The following is a 19,850-nucleotide window of genomic DNA, read 5'->3' as shown; positions in this document are numbered from 1 at the left end:
TTCTTCCTCTCCTGTGCCTTTGTTATAGGCCACGTCTCTGCACCATGAAGCATCGCCGGCCTCACCACCATCTTATACAGCTTTCCTTTCCTCTTCCAACTCACTCTCTTGTCGCACAGGACCCCGCTCATCTTCCTCCAGTTCATCCAGCCACATGTTATTCGGTGCTGTATTTCCTCATCCAGGTCACCAGTCCTCTCGACGACCGAACCAAGGTACTTGAATTTCTTCCCTGAAATTAGCCTTTCACCTTGAAGTCGTATGATCATATCCTCGTCACTCCCTGTTGACATATTCAGTCTTCTCCCGGTTAATTTTCATGCCTCTCTCCTCCAATACCTTTCTCCACTCTTCCAGGGTATTTTCAAGCTTCTCTTGGGATGATTCGCATAGAGAACAATGTCGTCGGCAAACAGCATGCTTCATGGTGCCTCCTTCTTGACATCCTCCACTCATACATCCATGACCAGGTCAAAGAGGTAGGGGCTAAGAACTGACCCTTGGTGTAGCCCTATGACAATGGGGAACCCTGTCATGCCGACACTAGACCTGACCTGAGTTTCTGTTCCCTCTTATATCTCCTTCACCAACCTCACGTACTTCTCCGACATCCCCTTTCTTTCTCATACACCTCCATACCTCCTGTCTGGCCACTCTGTTGTATGCCTTTTCCAGGTCTATAAACACCGTGTGCAGCAGCTCCACTTGCATCTCTCTATATTTCTCTATCAATCGCCTTAGCGCAAATATCGCATCTGTTGTCCCTCTTCCTGGCATAAATTCAAACTGCTCCTCACCAATTTTCATTTCCTGCCATATCCTCCCTTCAATTACTCTTTCCCATATCTTCAATGTGTGTGACATCAGCTTGATCCCTCTATAGTTGCCACAGTCTTGAACATCTCCTCTTCCTTTGTAGATTAGGACGAGAATACTTTTCCTCCACTCCTATGGTATCTTTTCCTGTTGGACTATTTTCCTTATCAGATCCCATAACATATCCACACCCTCGCTGCCCAAACTTTTCCACACTTCCCCAGGTATCTGGTCTGCCCCCACAGCCTTTCCATTCTTCATTTTTCTCAGTACCCAATCCACTTCCTCTCTACTTATGTCTTGCACCGGTCTCTCGTTTGCCTCTCCATCCTCACACCTCTCTCTCTCGGATTCTCCTCATTTAGTAGTTTAAGGAAATATTCTTTCCATCTTCCTCTGATTTTGTCCTCCTTTTGTAATACTACTCCTGAGGCATCCTTTATCTGCTTGACTGATGTTATGTCTTTCGAGGCCTTATCTCTGGCTTTTGCTATTCTCAACAACTGAGCTTCACCACCGTTTCTCTCCAGTTTTTCATAATCCTCATCAACTGCCCTCGCTTTTGCCCTTGCCACAGCTCTCTTTGCATTTTTCTTCGCTAATCTATATACCTCCTTGTTGGCTCTAGTTCCAGTCATGTCCCATTTTTTCTTTGCTTCTTTCTTTTCCTTGATCTCCAACTGCACCTCCTCATTCCACCACCATGCCTCCTTATCCTCAGGCGGTCCCTTTCCTGATGTTATACCAAGCACCTCTTCTCCAATTTTTCTAATATTCTGACTATTAACGTCCCACCATTCTTCCACATCCTCTGGTAACTTCATTTCTTTCAATACCTTTTCTTTAAACTTATTCCTTGGGCCTTCCTCTTCCAATTTCCACCACTTATTCTCCTCTGTATCTGCCACTTCCATCTATTCTTCTTTTCCCCTTTTATATCACAGTCTACCACAACCAACCTGTGCTGTGCCACTACACTTTCTCCATTAATCACTTTACAGTTTTTCACCCCCTTCAGATGTTTCCTACGGCACATAATATAGTCAATCTGACTCATTCTATCCCCGCTCTTATAGGTTATCAGATGCCCAACTCTCTTCTTGAACCACATGTTAGCTATAGCCAGATCAAAGGCCACAGCATATTCTATGATTCTTTTACCTTCTTCATTTCTTTCACCACTGCTCCAACCCCTACGTACCCTTTCTTCACCGCTTCGTCGCCTTCCTACATGCCCATTCAGATCTGCTCCGACGATCACTCTCTCACCATCAGGGATTCCCATTACTACTTGGTCAAGTTCTCTCCAGAATGTCTCTTTCTCCTCCTCATCACAACCTACTTGTGGGGCATAGCCACACACTATAGTAGCCACACTTCCTCGCATCTCAAGCTTAACGCTCATAATCCGATCATTCTTCCGGCACACCTCGCAGACCCCACCCTTCAGCTCCTTATTGATGATAATTCCAACTCCGTTTCTTCCCTTCTCATTCGGACTGCTATAAAACAGTTTATATCCCTCTGCCAGCTCCTTTGCTTTATTGCCCTTCCACCTTATCTCCTGCACGCACAAGATCTTCAGCTTCCTTCTTCTCATCTTGTCCACTATCCCCCTACTCTTCTCATTCATTGTACCCACATTCAGCTACCCGATTCTTACTTTACACACACTCTCTTTCTGTTGGACTTGCTTCTTTAGCCGAACCCATCCTTGGTTCAGTAGCCCTATCCCACTTCTCACAGTCCTTGGGTGACAGAACTGCGTGTCGCTTACGGGGTACGCCCTAGCCGTGATCCTTTCTCTGTTATTCAACATTTCATCCTTGGTTTTGGCATGGTTTTTTTTATGGCCAGATGCCCTTCCTGATGCCAGCCCTCCCCAGTGGCTGGGTTATAGACATATCTGAAAACCAAATCACCACCAAATATTGTAGTGAGCTTATCTACAAGGATAGAAAAATCAGAACTCCATGGCAGACACAGGAAGCTAAAGAGACACTGAAGGAAAGGAAGAAAGCATATCAAAATTTCCTCGCAAGTAAGTCAACTCGTGTTCTTAGAGAATACAGAGACAAATGTGAGCAAGCTAAATACTGTGAAACTGGCTAAACAAAAGTCAAGAGAGAAGACTTTGGTAAGAACATGGAAAATAAATATCAAGAAGGTGGCAAGATATTCTGGAGATTGTTGAAAAAGCTCAGAAATGGAGGAAAGAGTGCTGTAAAAGGAATTAGAAATGATAAAGGTGACAAAAACTGGAGAAAAAAAATATCCTTGATGTATGGAGTAATTACTTCAAAAAATTGTTAAATGAAACAATCAGTGACTACACAGTGGTAAAAAAAAACACTCAACAGACATGCAATAAGGAATACATGTTCATACTTGAAGTAGAAAAAGCCATCAAAAACCTGAAATGTGTAAAGGCAGCTAGAGTAGATGACATTTCTGATATTCAATCAGAAATGCTCAAGTATGGAGGTATAAAAGTTACAGTGGCTGCACTGCTCTGCATAGTTCAGAAGGCCTTGACAGAGGGACGAATTTCAGAATTATTAGACTGAAAAAACAGTTCTGTTTTTTCAGTCTATAATTGCAGGATTTTGGGCTGAAGGCATCATCGGTCCATTCTTCTTCGAAAATATGGCTGGTAAGGCAATAACAGTTAATGGTGCTCACTATCGCGACATGATAATCCAGTTTTTTGTGCCTAAATTGCAAGATATGGACGACATGTGGTTTCAACAAGACGGTGCCACATGCCATACAGCCAAGAAACAATTCAATTACTGCATGAGTCATTTCCTGGTCATGTAATTTCCCGTTTTGGTGATCAGAATTGGCCGCCCAGATCATGTGACTTAACGCTGTTGGACTTTTTTCTTTGGGATTTTTTGAAGTCTAAGGTTTATGCCAACAAGCTCACGATCACCCATGTCTTGAAGAAGAAATTGAGCACTGTATCAACAAAATTCAGCCACATTTATGCAACGCGGTCATGGAAAATTTTCGACAAAAGAGTGCGTATGTGCCAGCAAAGCCGTGGAGGCCATTTACCCAATATGCTATTCCATGCATAACCCTATACTGTATACTTTATGAATCAATAAGAAATTAGAATTTTTAATTAAAAACCTGTGTTTTCTATCAAAATGACTTCTTGCGTGAATTTTGGGACACCATGTAGAAATGTTTTGGGAACATTTGGAGAAAGGGAGCAGGGCTAAGTAGCTGCTGGGTTTCTACTCAGGATGTGGAGGGATGCTTAAGGGTCAAGGCAAGAGAACTGGTAGGAGACCTCCACATGTCCTTTTGGGGAATGTGGACTAGTGATCTGGGCTTCTGACCTGATGTCCAGTCCTCACTTTCTCATGGTGCATTGGAGAGGAAAATGTTGTGTATGTGGTCAAGCTCAGTTGTAAGGGCGGTTCCACTGGAACAAAGATTGTAGGCTCTCTTGGTTAGAGTTTTAATAATGCCTTATTGTTATTGGGTGGTGGGAGAGTTTGTGAATGTATCTGCCTGTGTGCGTTTCTATATACAGTGAAGGAAAGTGTATCATTAGGAAGGCATTAGCTAAGCCGTCTAGGAAGGGTAAACACTTGTTCTTTTCCTTTTCCATCATAATCTGGATTCTTGGATGTAGGCTGTTGAGGTGGCTGAGGAAGGAGTCTAATGTGTTTGGGCCATGAGGCCAAATAGAGAACACATCATCTACATATCTTAGCCAGATAGAAGGTTTGAGAGGGGCTGAGTCTATGGCTCATTTTTTAAAATCTTCCATATAAAAATTGGTGAGGGGGGGGCGGCATGGCTGGCACATTGGACTCCTTCCTCAGCCACCTCAACAGCTATTATTCATCATTTATACGTATCACATTATGAAGGAGTATTAAACCTGATATCAAAATTGGATATATTAATCTCAGCTCTTTACTTTATGCAAATGATGTTATACTCCTAAATAAATTGCTGTTATAAATTTGGTATGAACATCAGCATTAGAAAGACAATGAAAATAGGCAAAAACATTGAAAACATCAACTGCATTTTGAATGGAGAGCCTATGGAAGTAGTAAGACGTTTCGATTAGGCATAATCGAAACGTTTTTTGGAAATAGATAGGAATTAGCAAACCTGGTATAGTAGGAAGTCAACTGAATAAATTTATATGGAATGAGAGAGAGAGATTAGTCAAAACACTAAACTAGCTGTCTACAAGATGGTGTTCAAACCAATTTTAACTGATAGATCTGGGAACTGGGTTAGAAATAAAACCCTTGATCAAAGACTGGAGACTGCAAATATAAGAGTCCTGAGAATGATTGGGGAACTGAACAGCTGGCATCAATGGCAGTATCATATTAAAAATGGGAATATTAGGAAAGAACTACGTTAGTAGAGCTAATATCAGAGATATGATCACTTAAACAGAATGGGAGAGGAAAAGACTAGCTAAACAAGTGTTCCTTCCAGGATGGCAAGAAAAGGACCCAGAGGAAGACCAAGATATAGGTGGATTCATACAGTAAAAAGTGCCTTAGAATACAGAAATATAAGATCTGATATTATTGGCATTATGATAAATAACAGACAAATCTGGAGGAAAATTGTTGATAGGAAGCATGTAGTACTATTATAAGATCCTGCACCCCCCCCCAAGGGTATATGTCAGGAATTTGATGATGATGAAAGATGTGCACATGTGGAGAAGACACAAGAAATAAAAAAATTGTAAAATTATATTGTTATTTTAATTTATATTTTTTTGATTTTGATATGTATTCAATATTTATCCTTTATTTGTCTCTTATTTACTTATTTAACTCAACTCACTTAACTTAACAGTCATAACTCTGAGTTGTTGTTGTATTCTTGTTGCTATTACTATTACCTTTTAATCCCTTCCAATTTAATTGTCTAACAATTTAATTCCCACCCCCCCCCCTCTCTCTCTCTCTCTCCCTCAAGGTTGTGACTTATGCTATTTCACGTGTACGTATTTTAGAATTTTAGGAATTGCCTCTGGCTGGAGCCAATTCCTTTGTCTAGATAGCTGGCTTTTTCTCACAATGATCTCTGAAAATTTATTTGTATTTATGACTGCGCCATCAGACATTGCGTAGAGGAATTGTATATCTTGAAAAGATACACAATTCCTCTACGCAAGATATACAACTCGCAAAGATATATCTTGAAATATCTTTGCGAGAAAGAGCCCAGCACAATGCAGAAATATCTCTAAGTCAAGCAACTTTTAAATCTACTATTCGTCAGTCGTGTGGCTGCTTTACTCTTAACGTCACACAGGTTCTGTCTTTTTATATAGAAGAATAAAAATTTCTTCTATATTGATTTTACTTGAGAAATAAAATTAATTTAATATACAGTCATACCCGGAGTTACGCGGTTTCTTATATGTACGTATTCCCATCCCGCTTCACGTCTCACCACTAGTCGCATCTTTCAGGTGCTGGCCGCATTCGCCAGTGTGGCACATGCTGTGAACAAGCACTGACGTGTTTCGTGCGGTCTCCATTCATACACGATTTTTATAGTCTACAAACCTTGCAATTGTTTAATGTTATGTTCTTGATAAAAATATTATTACATAAAAAATAATAATGTCATTCAAAAGAAGCAAGTCCAATTCTTCTACTGCTAGCAAGAAAAGAAAAACATTGACTTTGGAAACAAAACTCAACATTATTAAGGATTTTGAAGGCGGAATGAAAATTTGTGAGCTAGCAAAGACGTTCAATCTACAGGAATCCACAGTAAGAACAATCATAAAAGAAAGGTTTACAGATTTTGGAGGACATAGATTCTAACGAGGAATGAATTGTATCCACAAGGCAAGGAATAAAAAAATCATTAGCTTGCTACGAAGAAATTTTGCGTGACAAGAAAAAGACATTATGCCGTCAGACGAATCTATTGGATTTTATGAAACCATCGACATCGAAATAACTTTCTTTTTTTTATGTACGAGAAACTACAATTATGATTATATTTCTTAAAAAATATAGGTGTTTTATAAACCTTTGGTCCCAATTGTATGTTTGTATATATAAATTACATGCAAAATTATACCCCGAGTTACCTGAATTCGACTTACGCGTTTTTTGTTGGTCCCACCTTCCCTCATAACTTCAGGGGTTTTACTGAAAATTAAGTATTAATCATTTTGACAAAATGATTAATACTTAATTTTGCTGTAAATAAACCTGAAAAAAAAATGTTAGAATAAATTGTAAAAAAAAATCGTACAGACAAAGAATTAACTCAGACGGGAATAATATGTAAGACCTGAGGCTATCGCAACTCACGAATTTCAGCAGTACGCGGTTTCCCGACTTGACTCAGCGACCGCTGGGTAACTGAGAAGACCGTCTCAAGAAAATCTGGGCAATTAAATCTGTGAGAGTTCCAAGGTCGGGAGAGCAGAATAAAAGGGGGAATAATCGAGGGAAAAGATGCGAGGCTTGCTGTTCCAGTTTTCTGTTCCTGCTCTCGCTGCAAGGAGTTTCCAGATGTATCCTGCCGTTCCAAGGACGGGGATCCACATCCCACCAGCCGATGCCGAACAATGATAAAAGTTTTGTAATAGCAGCAACGGTATACCCTAGAGTTCCCACCGCTAAATTCCTTGGCGATCTCTGCATGTGAAGTATCATTGATATCATAAAAAGTGCCCGTTTGTGAAATTTACCGGAATGTAGAAGAAGGTGTCAACGATCTCTAGGATCTTGTGTAATGAACTGGATGACAAATTAGCAAGTAAGACTTTTGTTTAAGACTTTCCTAGATGTGAAATTTATAGTAAGGATTGCTGAATTTTTTTAGTTTGTTAGCATAAAGAACAGTAGTAAAGACAGAAAGCCGTTTTGTTAAAAATAATTGTGAAGTTGTTTGTAGGGTTAGAAGGAATTAGATATCGTTATGTATTGAAGAAGGAATAGTATGTGAAAGTTTTAGTTAAGCCTAATAATGATTATAGTCTGAGTTAAATTAATGTAAAGTGTGTACAAGTCCTCCCGTATCTGAATTATATGTGAGCGTATTTAATGCATTAGTCATTAAGCTTAAGAGAGAGTTGTTTAAATATCCAAGTTGAGATCCAGACATGCAAATTTTATATTATGATTAAGATGATAACAGGTCTATGGAATGAACCATATGAGAACAGGTTGAAGATTTGTGGGTTGCAGAAACTAGTTGATAGGTGGAAAAGGGGAGATATGATTGAGACATTCAAATTGCTAAAGGGATTCTATAGGATTAATTCAGAGGATATTTTTGAGATCAGGACTGGTGGTGGGAGAACTAGGGGACACCTATGGAAGCTGGGCAAGAGTGTGGTTAGCAGGGGTGTTAGAGCTGGGTTCTTTACTTTTAGAGTGGTAAATGAGTGGAATAAGCTGCCGGAGTCTGTTGTGGGTGCTATGACGGTGAACGAGTTCAAGGCAAGGTATGATAGATACTGTGAGAATGTAATCGCATAGTTGTGTGGACATGATGTGCAGGGCCTCCCTTGATGAGTCTAAGGACTCCTGGAGTTGCCCAAAATAATAATAATAATAATAATAATTATTTCCATATCATTTGAGTTGAATTAATTTAGTATGTGTAGTGTTACTTTCTTTTTTTTGTACTTTAATTAAGCATGAATAATTTTGCCAACAGGAAAATATACCCGAGGAATGGAGGGAGAGTACTCTTGTTCCCATCTACAAGGGTAAAGGGGATGCACAAGACTGTAAAAATTACAGAGGAATAAAGTTGATGTCCCACACAATGAAGATCCTAGAAAGGGTTCTTGATGGTAGATTGAGGAAGGAGGTGGAGATTGCAAAGGAACAATTTGGCTTCATGCGTGGTAGATCAACAACAGATGCTATCTTTGGGTTATGACAGATGATGGAAAAATATTGAGAGAAACAAAGGGAGCTACATCTGGTATTTATTGATCTGAAGAAAGCATACGATAGAGTGCCAAGGCAAGAAGTCTGGAGGTGTCTGAGGGAGAAGAAGGTGCCAGAGAAATATGTCAGGTTGGTGCGGGAAATGTACAGAAATGTGAAGACAAGTGTTCGGACCTGTTTGGGACAGACAGAAAGTTTTCAAGTAACAGTTGGCTTGCATCAAGGGTCAGCATTAAGTCCGTTTCTGTTTAATATTGTGATGGAAGTGGTAACAGAGGAGGTGAGAGAAGATTGCGCCTTGGACAATGTATGCAGATGACATCTTGCTGTGTGTAGATTCAAGAGAAGAAGCAGGAATTAAACTGGAAAGATGGAGAAAAGTACTGGAAGAGAGAGGTATGAGACTGAGCAGAAGTCAGACAGAGTATATGTTTTGCGCAGTGGGCGGCGGCAGCCAGGAGACAGATCTGGAACTGGAAGGAAATGTCATCAGGAAGGTGAGAGACCCTAGATACTTAGGTTCAACAGTGGAAGAAGATGGAGGAGCTGAGAAGGAAGTGGGATGCAGGATACAAGCGGGTTGGAGGAACTGGAGGTAGATGGCTGGAGTGTTATGCGATAAGAGGGTGCCGATCAATCTGAAAGACAAAATCTATAGGACAGTAGTGAGGCCAGCTATGACGTATGCTATAGAAACTGTGGCCCTGAGGAAAAATAATATCAGCAGGATGGAAGTAGCAGAGGTGAGAATGCTTAGGTGGATGTGCGGTGTGACCAGAAAGGATCGTCTGAAAAATGACTATGTCAGAGGAACATGAAAGTTACGAACTTAGGAGCAAAAATACAGGAGGCAAGGTGGAGATGGTTTGCTCATGTGATGAGAAGGGAGGACGAATATGTGGGAAGAAGGGTCATGCAGATGGATGTGCAAGGAAGGCAAAAGCGTGGGCGGCCAAAGAAGAGATGGAGGGAGCTGGTAGAAGAGGACTTGAAGATGAAGAACTTGGATGTGGTGACAGCCCAAGACAGGAAGGTGTGGAGGAGACTCATTACAAACAGTGACCCCACCACTTAAGTGGGAGAAGCTGCAGAAGAAGAAGTGTTACTTTCTTTTTTTTTGTACTTTAATTAAGCATGAATAAATTGTTTTGTTTGTCAAATAACTTGCCTGATTCTGCCTGACCAATGCACATTGGTCTCATAAAAATATTGAAATTTTTTTATGAGACAAGTTCTGTCTCATAAAAAGACAGAACTTGTGCGACCTTAAGAGTAAAGTAGCCATGACTGATGAATAGTAGATTTAAACGTTGCTTGACTTAGAGATAAATATTAGAGATATTTCCATTTTGTGCTGGGCGATTTTGTTTACATGTATTGGAAAGATATACAATTCCTCTATGTGATCTCTGATGGCGCAGTCATAAATACAAATCAATTTTCGGAGATCAATGCGAGAAAAAGCCAGCCATTTTAGACAAAGGAATTGGCTCCAGCCAGAGGCAGTTCCTAAATTCTGAAATACGAACATGTGAATTAGCATAGTCACAACCTTGAGGGGGGGGGAATTAAATTGATATGCTGAAAGGATTATAGGTAATAGTCTATTTCAAGCAACGAGAGATTAGAACTTGGAGTTACACCTGTTAAGTAGATTAAGGTAAGTTTTGTGAAATAAGTTAAATAAGATAAATAAGTACATATCAAAATTAAAGAAATTCATATAAAAATATAAATATTTTTACAAAATCCTCATTGATGTTGTTGATAGTGATGTCTTCATGCTGGTTTAGTATACAAGAGTATACATAGGCTTTGAAATTGGAGGTGATCAACACTTACTTTTAAGTTGAATAAAAATGAATATCAGAATGAAAAGAACAATACGTAAAGAAGTTTTATAAAGAATTAAAGTGATTGACTTTTACAGATAAATTGTATACTCAACTATACAAACATTCAAGAAAAAAGAAACAATTTGAAAACAACAACCAAACCTCGGTGTCTCAGTGACAAACTTTAATAAAATGTCTGCTAGGAGGTATGTGATGAAGTTGTCTGCAGGTATAGAAATTTAAAAAAAACACAATGGTAGACACAAGTAGTTAAAGAAACTGTCCTAGAAAAGAAGAATGCATACCAACTTTCTTTGAAAAGTTGCGAAGCCCTTTTACATCGGCCAAATCTAAATCAAAACGATTCTCTCTCTCCCCCAAAAGTTTGGGAGATTCTTATGTAATCATCAAAAATTTGTTTTTAAGAATAATTTTAATAATAATCTTTATTAATAGTAATTTCTAGCACGTGGCAACATTTTTTAATTGGTAATCCACCGACTGTTATGTACTTTGTATTCCATTCCTTTGAATTGAATTTGAATTTTGTACTGTTAATTTCAGTACAAAATATCTGTGCTTTTATTTCATTAAAGTTAATTAAGGTGGTTATCGTGTAATTTATTAGTTATAGTTATGCCACAGGTACCTTTATTATACTTAGATTACACTTACTACATTGCAACTTACAACCTATAATGTTACTGCTAACTCTGAACTTGGAAACTGATTGGCAACTAAACTTTAACTTCACTTTTAAATAAATTATTTATACTAGCTTGCTGATTTGGTAATGGTAATAATATTCACTGTAATGAAGATTTCTTGAGTAGCTGTCCTTAAGCTCCATGCTCATAGGTATGAACTAGAGAATCCATACAGAATTCTGATGAAATCCATATTGGCAGTCTCTAATAATATGAAAAACTTTTAAGTTATGTTAATGAATTTCCATTATATTACAAAAGATAATGGGCATCAGTTTAATATGGAGAAGTGTTTATGCATTTTGGGTTAAATAGATTACAAGCTGTGTACCACATTGATGGAACTTTAAACTGGACTCCAGGAAATAGATGAAGCTAGAGATTTAAGGGTGGTGATATACAGAGAGTTAGTTTAGAAGACATATTACTAAGGTTGCTAAGATAGCCTGTAAGATTTCTTGGCTACTGAAGAACACATTAACAAGCAGAAATAAGGAAGTTGCTATTCTTCTTTATAAGGCCTTGATACATCCACACCTAGATTATTGTGCTCAGATCTGGTCTCTTGGGTTTCTTGGGAATGAGAAGCAGTGGAGAAGATTCAGAAGCAAGTGCTAATATGACAGAATGCATATTAGCACTTGCTTCTCGTACCAACTTTCTTTGAAAAGTTGGTATGGATTGCAGAAGTTATGGGAAACATTCATATCTTTTATAGGATTGATGCAAGGGAAATGTTTCGACACGTGACTAGAAAGGCCAGAACAGGGTCATCCCTGGAAGTTTAATGAAAATGTGGTTAGTAGATGTGTGAGGACTAGATTTTTAGCTTGGAGAGTTGTGAGTGAGTGGAATGGGTTGCCAGAGTCAGTTGTGAGTGTTTTTTCTGTTAATGAGTTCAAAGAGCAGTATGATAGATTGTGTGGATAGTTTGAGTCTCCTGTGATGAGTCTTCAGACTTCATAGAGATGCCCGTATAATAATAATAATAATTAATACATTAATTAATAATCAACAATGTTTTGATTTGTTTCTGTATCAGTATGTGTACTCTTGCAGTTGTCAAACTTGTCATATTGAGCTTTGCACTTTAATTAGTAAGTTTTATAAACTATACACTTCTAATCTGTTTGCAGTAGTATTATTAGCACTTTAAAAAACACTATCTTCTGAAATTCTGAATGAGTGCTCACAAGAATCGAAACATCCTTATTTGTTTCGATTCTTGTGAAGAATCGAAACAAATAAGGATGTTTTAGTGTGCTTTTCTGCTGAGAACAATCCTGTGACATGTGTTGTAGTAATAATTTGATACAATGATTATCATTGATATAGAGTAGCTGAATTTATATTAATTTCAATTTGTCCCAAAAAGTAACATAAGGGGTTTTTCAGATACTTCATTAATGTATTTAAATTTATAGTTTTAAATTATACTTTATTATATGAATGCTCATTCTTTTGTAATTGGTAATCAGAGTGCTTGTATTTCAAAAATATAAACATAATTTATTACCATTCCTGCAGTCCAATTTGCCTGCTTTTTTTTTAGACAGATAAAGACAGAGATGGTCTAATTAGTGAAGAGGAATTTTTAGAAATGACACAACAACAAAATTTTGAACAAGATGATGGCTGGAAAGTAAGCATTCATTTCTTAAGATTCACTATTATTTAAGTTGAGCACCTTACTTAATATGAAAACAGTTATATATATTATATTGTATAAACAGTGTTTTATATTTCACTATTATGAACAGGAACAGTGCTTGCCAGATATTGTTCAAGATTTTAACATGAGGGATTTCATGCAATGTGTGCTCATTGTACTAATTATCAAGGGCAAATGTATTATTGTATGAGAGGAAGAGGGTCAGAAATGTTTTTGAATTTATGCCAGAAATGTGAAATTTGCTAACGATGAAAAGTTCAAAAGTGAAAGGTTGTAGAGAACCCAGTTAAAGGAGTGGGTGATAGTGAATGAAAGAAGTGGGAGGAAAGTAATGTGAATGATAAGGTGGCAGTGATGAGATCAATAGCACACTTATACAGAATCATTTACAGGAAAAATGTGACCTTGAGCAACTTGAGAAATGTACAATATATGACATAGCAGGAGGGAAACAAAAAGAAAGTGAGTGGAAAGAGTGTGAAAAGCAAGAAAGAAGGAATAAACAAGCAAGAGAGAGAGAGAAGATGGTTGTATGATGATTCTTGGCATAATAGGAATGAATTGAAAGGCTCTATGATTATAAATTAGTCAATAAGAAGATTATGCAGGAAGAATGTTGTGCAGTTTTTAGATGTTAGAGATGAATTTTGTAGCCAAAAAGACTTGTATATGCCTTATCAATTGCATTTGAATGGTTTTGGAGTTAGGTGTTCAAAGAAAGTTTGCTCAGTGAGAGGTTGGAAGTGCAAAATTGGGGAAACTAGAGGTGTTGAGGATGTGGTGAAGCATGTACTCAGCCACCCTTACGATAAATGAGGGTGCATACAGAAATGATCATGTAGTAGTCCCAAGTGAATTTTGTAAGTTTCTGGTTTGGTAATTACATTATGCAAGGATAATTCTGGGCCCAAATGGATGTCAAAATGAATGTACAAATACTAGGAACATCAGAAATACGGGAGAGAATTTTTGGCATTAGCCAGCTTGACTTGGCCAAAAATTATCAGCACCAGTGTGATTTGTTTGATATCACTGAAGGCATAGAATATAGTGGGCATTATATTTTTATGGGGGATAGAGAGAATAAGATAGAATGAGAGGCAGTACTGATGATAGCCAAAGAAATGCAAGTAGAATTTAAGGACTTCAGAACTGAGGGAGATAGTTCGTTGGAAGGGCTATATGGCATGAGATGGAGGCTAATAGGACATAATATATTGTTAACAGCTACTATAATGTGGGAAAGGGTGAACAGAAAGAAGTGGATTCATGAGCAGATAAGCACAATAAGTGCAGGCCGAGCAATGATTATCGGGACACAAATTGGGGAGAGGACAGAGCACATGGCAAGATGGAATTTAAGTGTTGGCTTTGGCAAGGTTCCAAGGCAGTGGAAAGAAGACCAGATAGTTTCATTACTGAAGGAAGGTTCCAAGACAAAACTAGCAAATTATGAACTAATTAGTATTTCAGGAGTGATGGTAAGAGTATTGGAAAAGTTGGTTAAAGGCAGAATTCAGAAATGGGTAGATAGAAATATGATATTCCATGGAAGATGGACCTACTTTTCACATAGCAATCGCCCTATGATCTCCTATGGAGTATCATAATGTGGTTGTTGATGGAAATGGCTATGTCATGACACTCACAGACTTTGCAAAGGCAATTGAAGAATACCACACAGAAAACTATCATATGAGTTGGAGCAAATATGAATGGATATGAAGTTGATGGCATGAATGGAGAAGCTTGCAGACAAGCACCAGAGAGTAGCATGTGTTGGAGTAGAATCCAGAAGAATGAGGGTGACTAGCAGAATGCCTCGGTCTCTATCTTGCCACTGCTATGTAATTTGTATTTTACATATATATGTATAGAGAGAGAGAGAATGATTTGAAGGGGAGTATCCGGTTGTTTGTTGATTGTGCAAAACTGGAGAGGTTAGTAGCTAATAAAGATGATATAAGAGATCCTGTAGGATGATTAAAATAAGTTGGAGTGTGAGCAATGGAAAATGGTTATCAGTTTAATGTGCCAGGGGAAAGTTATGCAGTTTTGGATAAAAAGATTACTGTATATTACATTGGTACTGAACTGTTTTTGAAATGTATTTCCAGAATTGATTGTTAATGCTGTTGCAATGAATAAGTTTAAGGAGAGATAATAAGTATTGTGTGAATAACAGTTATTGATTGCCTCCCATGATGACTCCTCTGACTTCATGGAGAAGCCCATGTACTAATAATAATGCTAATATAAGCAGTTTGTGTATTATAAAAAATAAAATAAAATAAAACTATGGTTTAGCAAATAAGCTTGTCAAAAATATGGCTTAAGTTTTCATTTTTCACCTATTCATCTCAGACAGAATTGTTGGTAGATAAATGTGAGAGTGCAACCAGTTAATAATGTGAAAACTGACTGCAACTTCTGATCCATAAGTCCTCACCTTCTCATGGTGCATTTCATTAGTAGGTATAATTTATATGCACACTTGGATCTCAGCTGTTAGTATCCACAAGAACATGATTATGCTCTAATTAATAGTAAATGGGGAAATTCTGTGCAGAACACTGGGATATACAGAGGTGCAGAGATAGAATCTGACCACTACCTTGTTAAGAGCACATTGCAATATAAACTTCGAAAATGTATTTCATGAGTTGCTCTGAAAGTGAGATTGAATGGTTAGAGAAACTCCTGGAAGCTGGTAGGATCAAAATTTTGTATGGTAATTCATTGATTAGAGAAGTGCTTGAGGAGAGTGTGAGGAATGTGCTTCCTGGAGCCAAGATTAATTTTTAGTGATGTTGTAAGGATGTAGAGAATGAAGATGGTGTTTATTTTGGCTTATGCAAATGATCTAGCAGATAATGTGTGGTATGGGAGAAGATATGAAAGAGTTCTTAGTACAAGCAAAAAAAAAAAAAAAAAAAAAATAGAAAGCAAAAGTTGTGAGTCTATTACTGTGGTATGATAGTGATAAGCTGAGATGGAGATCTATGATCATGAATCGGTGCATAGATTGGGTAGGAGGAATGGGGTGAAGATTGTAGTTGTGTGGAGTATCTTCAAAAAGAGAAGAGGAGGAGGATTTCTTTGGGAAAGCGATCATGTAGACTTGGAGGATTACCAGACATGCAGAATTTTCTGTTAAGAGGGATATATGTGCAATTACAAAGCAGGTGATTACGACAAAGTTGAGGGGTCGACTTTTAGCAGTGCCATGGCATAAAAATATGGAATGGATAGATGTTGGTGATGTGGGAGGAAATCAAAGAGGTATTTGAAAAGCAATATCAGACTGTATACTCAAGTCAAAAGGATAAATTCGATAGGAGTTAGATGGATGAATAGCATCATTAAGCAGGAGTTGCAGCAAAAAAAAAAAAAAAAAAAAAAGTTGTGTAGAAGGTATAAAGGAAAAGGTGAATGGCATGCCTATGAGCAGTACAAGGCACTGGCAAGAAGGGTTACATGTATGGTAAGGAAGGCCAAAGCTAATGAGAGATAGATAGCTGATGAAGCCAAAAGAAATCCTAAAGAGTTCTTTTGCTATGTGGCAAGTAAATTGACTATGGAAGGATGACTTAAGTGCTGATGGTGAGAGATAACACAAAAAAAACAAATAGTTGAATTACTCAGTGAGCATTTTGCATGGATGCACCATCTAGGTGGTGATGTTGCAATGCCAAATGTGACATTGACTGGTAGGAGAATAGAGGTTGACGAAATGGAAATGCTTAAAATATTGCAGAACCTCAGTACGGACACAGCCATGGAATTTGGTGGCATATTGGTCTGTGTATTATGAGAATGTGCAAAGGAATTATCAGTTCCTCTAACCAAGTTGTTTAATTTAAGTCTCAGTAGTGGGATGGTGCCATTGGAGTGGAAATAGGACAAATTAGTCCCATTGCATAATGGAGGCTCCAAGACAAAAATAGCAAATTATAGTCCAATCAGTATCTCAGTAGTGGTGGTTAAAGTATGAGAGAAATTGGTAAAAGAATTTGGGACTGGGTGGATGGGAATGTGTAGGGTAGGTCTTGCCTTAGTAATTTGTTTGCTTTTCATAATAAAGTGGCAATGGATTAAATAAAGAAAATGGCTACTCAATGACTGCTGGACTTTGCAAAGGCATTTGACAGGATTCTGCATAGAACTCTATTACATAAATTGGAGCAGATGGGAATGGATATGAATCTGGTAACTTGGATTCAAGGGTGGCTGATTGGCAGATAACAGTGGTTTATAAAGGAATTTTGAGTACAGGAGGAGGCAGGTGATTAGTGATGTATCACAGGTCTCATTACTTGGTCGTCTGTTGTTAAACTTGTATATCAATGATATAGGAAATGATTCAGTGGGAAATATTCAGTTTATTGATGATTGAAAACTGGTTAGAATGATAGTAAATGAAGGTGATATAGTGATCCTGAAGAATGACTTAAATAGACTGGTAGTATGGACAAAGGTAAATGGCTACCAGTTTAACATGGCCAAGTGTAAGGTGATGCACTTTGGGAAGAAGATATCACAGGCTGTGTACTATATGCATGGAACTGAACTGGAGAAAAATAATGAGGCCAGGAAGTTGAGGTCATGTTGCAGAGATAGCTAAAACATCGCATCAGATCAGTCTGTATATTTTGGTCTTCTAACTGCATCCATCCACCGGAAGTCTTCCTCTGGGCATTTTTCCTGGCATTGAATGCCACCTGTACTGTACTTGTTGAAAAACACACAAGAAGGGATTGGGAAGTTATTGTTCCTCTTTATAAGGACACATCTATACTACTGCATGCACATCTAGATTCCATGGGAAAGAAGTAGTTGAGAGGATCTGATCTGTGGATCTTCAGTCTATTCTCATAGAATCATAACTTCCCCACCACTGACAAACAGGGACAGAAAAGTTATGATTCTGTGAGAATAGACATAATTAAAAGAGTTGTATTGGATTAACACTGCATATTTTTTTCAGTATATGGCAGCAAAAGAGAGAACCATGGGTCACCTGTGTAAATTATGTGAGAGTGTGGTTAGGACTAGATATTTTTCTTGGAGGGTGGTAAATGATTCAACTTGGTTACCAGAGGTGTGCAAGTGCTTGAAGAAAACATTAACTGAATTCAGGTTGTTAAGCATGACAAACTGTCTGCAACGAAAAATAAAATAAAATAAATAAGAATCTCCATAGTGGATTGTACTCAAGAATTTAAAGAAACAGTCCATTAAATGAAAAAAATCATATAGAAAATTTCCCAGTTTTCAGTGAATATAAAGAAAATTGTAGAAATATTATGTACAAAGGTAGTTAAATAAAAGTCATAAAAAGATTTTGCAAAGAATATGGCACATAAATATAAATTGCTAAATGTTTTGGATGCTACTTAGAAGGGGGTAAAGAGTACCATAGAAAAAAAAACATCAACATCATCATTTCTTGGTATATTTCTGCTCAGCCAACCATCCCAGCTTTCTTTGGCCAAGTGGATAGAATCTCCACGCTTCAACCAACAGGCTGTGGGCTCTATCCTGCCCTTGGCACTGATGTTTGTGATTTCTTTAGGTGGGAGTTGAATTTCACTGATATGAAACCACTGTTTTATTATTGAATGCCAGAAGTGGTTTGAAAAAGTTCTGTGTTGGGCCTCTAGAGCAGGGTTCCCAGATTATATTAGAAAATTCCAAAAATATATCAAATTAATAAAAACAGAAAGCAAATCATCAGCCACCCACAGTACTAATGTACTATAGTTTTGTAATCTATCATGAGAGGAGTCACTTAGAAAAATACACACGTGTGCATGCATGTGTGTAACAAGAGCTGAACAGGATATTAACATACTAATAAAATTAAGTTTACATTATTCTAACTTCCCGTCAACAATTTTCTACCACACAAATGTCTTATTTCTTAACAAAATTTTAAATAAGACCTTAGGCCTCTAATATTGTTAGTTCTTATATTTTGGTCTTCTAACGTGCTTCTAACTGCATCCATCCACCGGAAGTCTTCCTCTGGGCATTTTTCCTGGCATTGAATACCACCTGTTCAACTAACCTCTCATTCTGTTAAGTGATCATACCATTTATCTTCGATTAGCTCTACTCATGCTTGAATACACTACTCAAACTCTTGAATGCTAACATTATTGTTAGCATTGCAGGAAGTCAAGTACAAGTGCTGAAAAGTTGCATTATGGATCAACAAATTACGCTACAGCCTTTGCTGAGCAGATGGACAGGTGTGGCAGATGCCAAGTGAATGTCTCATATCAAAATGCATAACCCCAATTATGAAATTCAGAGGTGACGGTGTTGATGGTATTGTCCTGTTTTTCCTGGTTTGGTTCAGACCTTTGTTTGTGGTGCCACAAACATTGAACTCTGAGAAGTATCTGAACATTCTGGACAATGTAATGCTTCCTACTTTATGTGTTTCTACAGAACTAACCATAAGGCTCCTGCTGTAACTTCATGGTTTGTGGACATGAATGTCACCACACTTGCCTGGTCTCCACAGATCCATGATGTCAACCCTAATGAATATACATGCTTACAGGAAGAATGGTTCCAAAATTTGCATTGATTACTATTGCATGCTTGTGAAAAGTATGTCCCTTAGGATTGCTGCAGTCATTCCCTTGACAGGAGGTCCTACATCTTATTAAGGTGAGTACCATGATTGTTCCTTTCACTATGGAGTCTATTGACTTCTTTCCAAATAGTGTAGTTGAGCTGATGATTTCCATGTTCTTACTTATTTTCCTAGTTTTTGTCTTTTAAATCAATTATTGAATTTAATTAATGCCTCCCAAAAAGTTGTTCTGGATTTATTCAAAAGTATAATACCTGCATAAAGAAAAGAGCTGAGTTGAATAGC

At 37.8% G+C, this 19,850-nt stretch overlaps 1 protein-coding gene across 3 annotated transcripts in view; it reads left to right on the top strand.

Moving 5' to 3' along the window:
- The window catches only part of LOC150092726 (nucleobindin-2-like), a 159,362-nt gene that overhangs the window by 119,951 nt on the left and 19,561 nt on the right, over window positions 1-19,850 (top strand). For all 3 annotated transcript variants that reach the window (XM_090414463.1, XM_090414462.1, XM_090414461.1), the window contains exon 10: window positions 12,839-12,928. In XM_090414463.1, the coding sequence (XP_090270589.1) occupies window positions 12,839-12,928 (90 nt within the window). The remainder of the gene's footprint in view (window positions 1-12,838; window positions 12,929-19,850) is intronic.

This window comes from Typopeltis vanoorti, chromosome 25 (genome assembly GCF_054136105.1).
Source record: "Typopeltis vanoorti isolate ZY-2024b chromosome 25, IOZ_Tvanoo_1.0, whole genome shotgun sequence".
NCBI lineage: Eukaryota > Metazoa > Arthropoda > Arachnida > Uropygi > Thelyphonidae > Typopeltis > Typopeltis vanoorti.
Note: the sequence above shows the minus strand (reverse complement) of the source record. Positions and strands in the feature narration are given on the sequence as shown.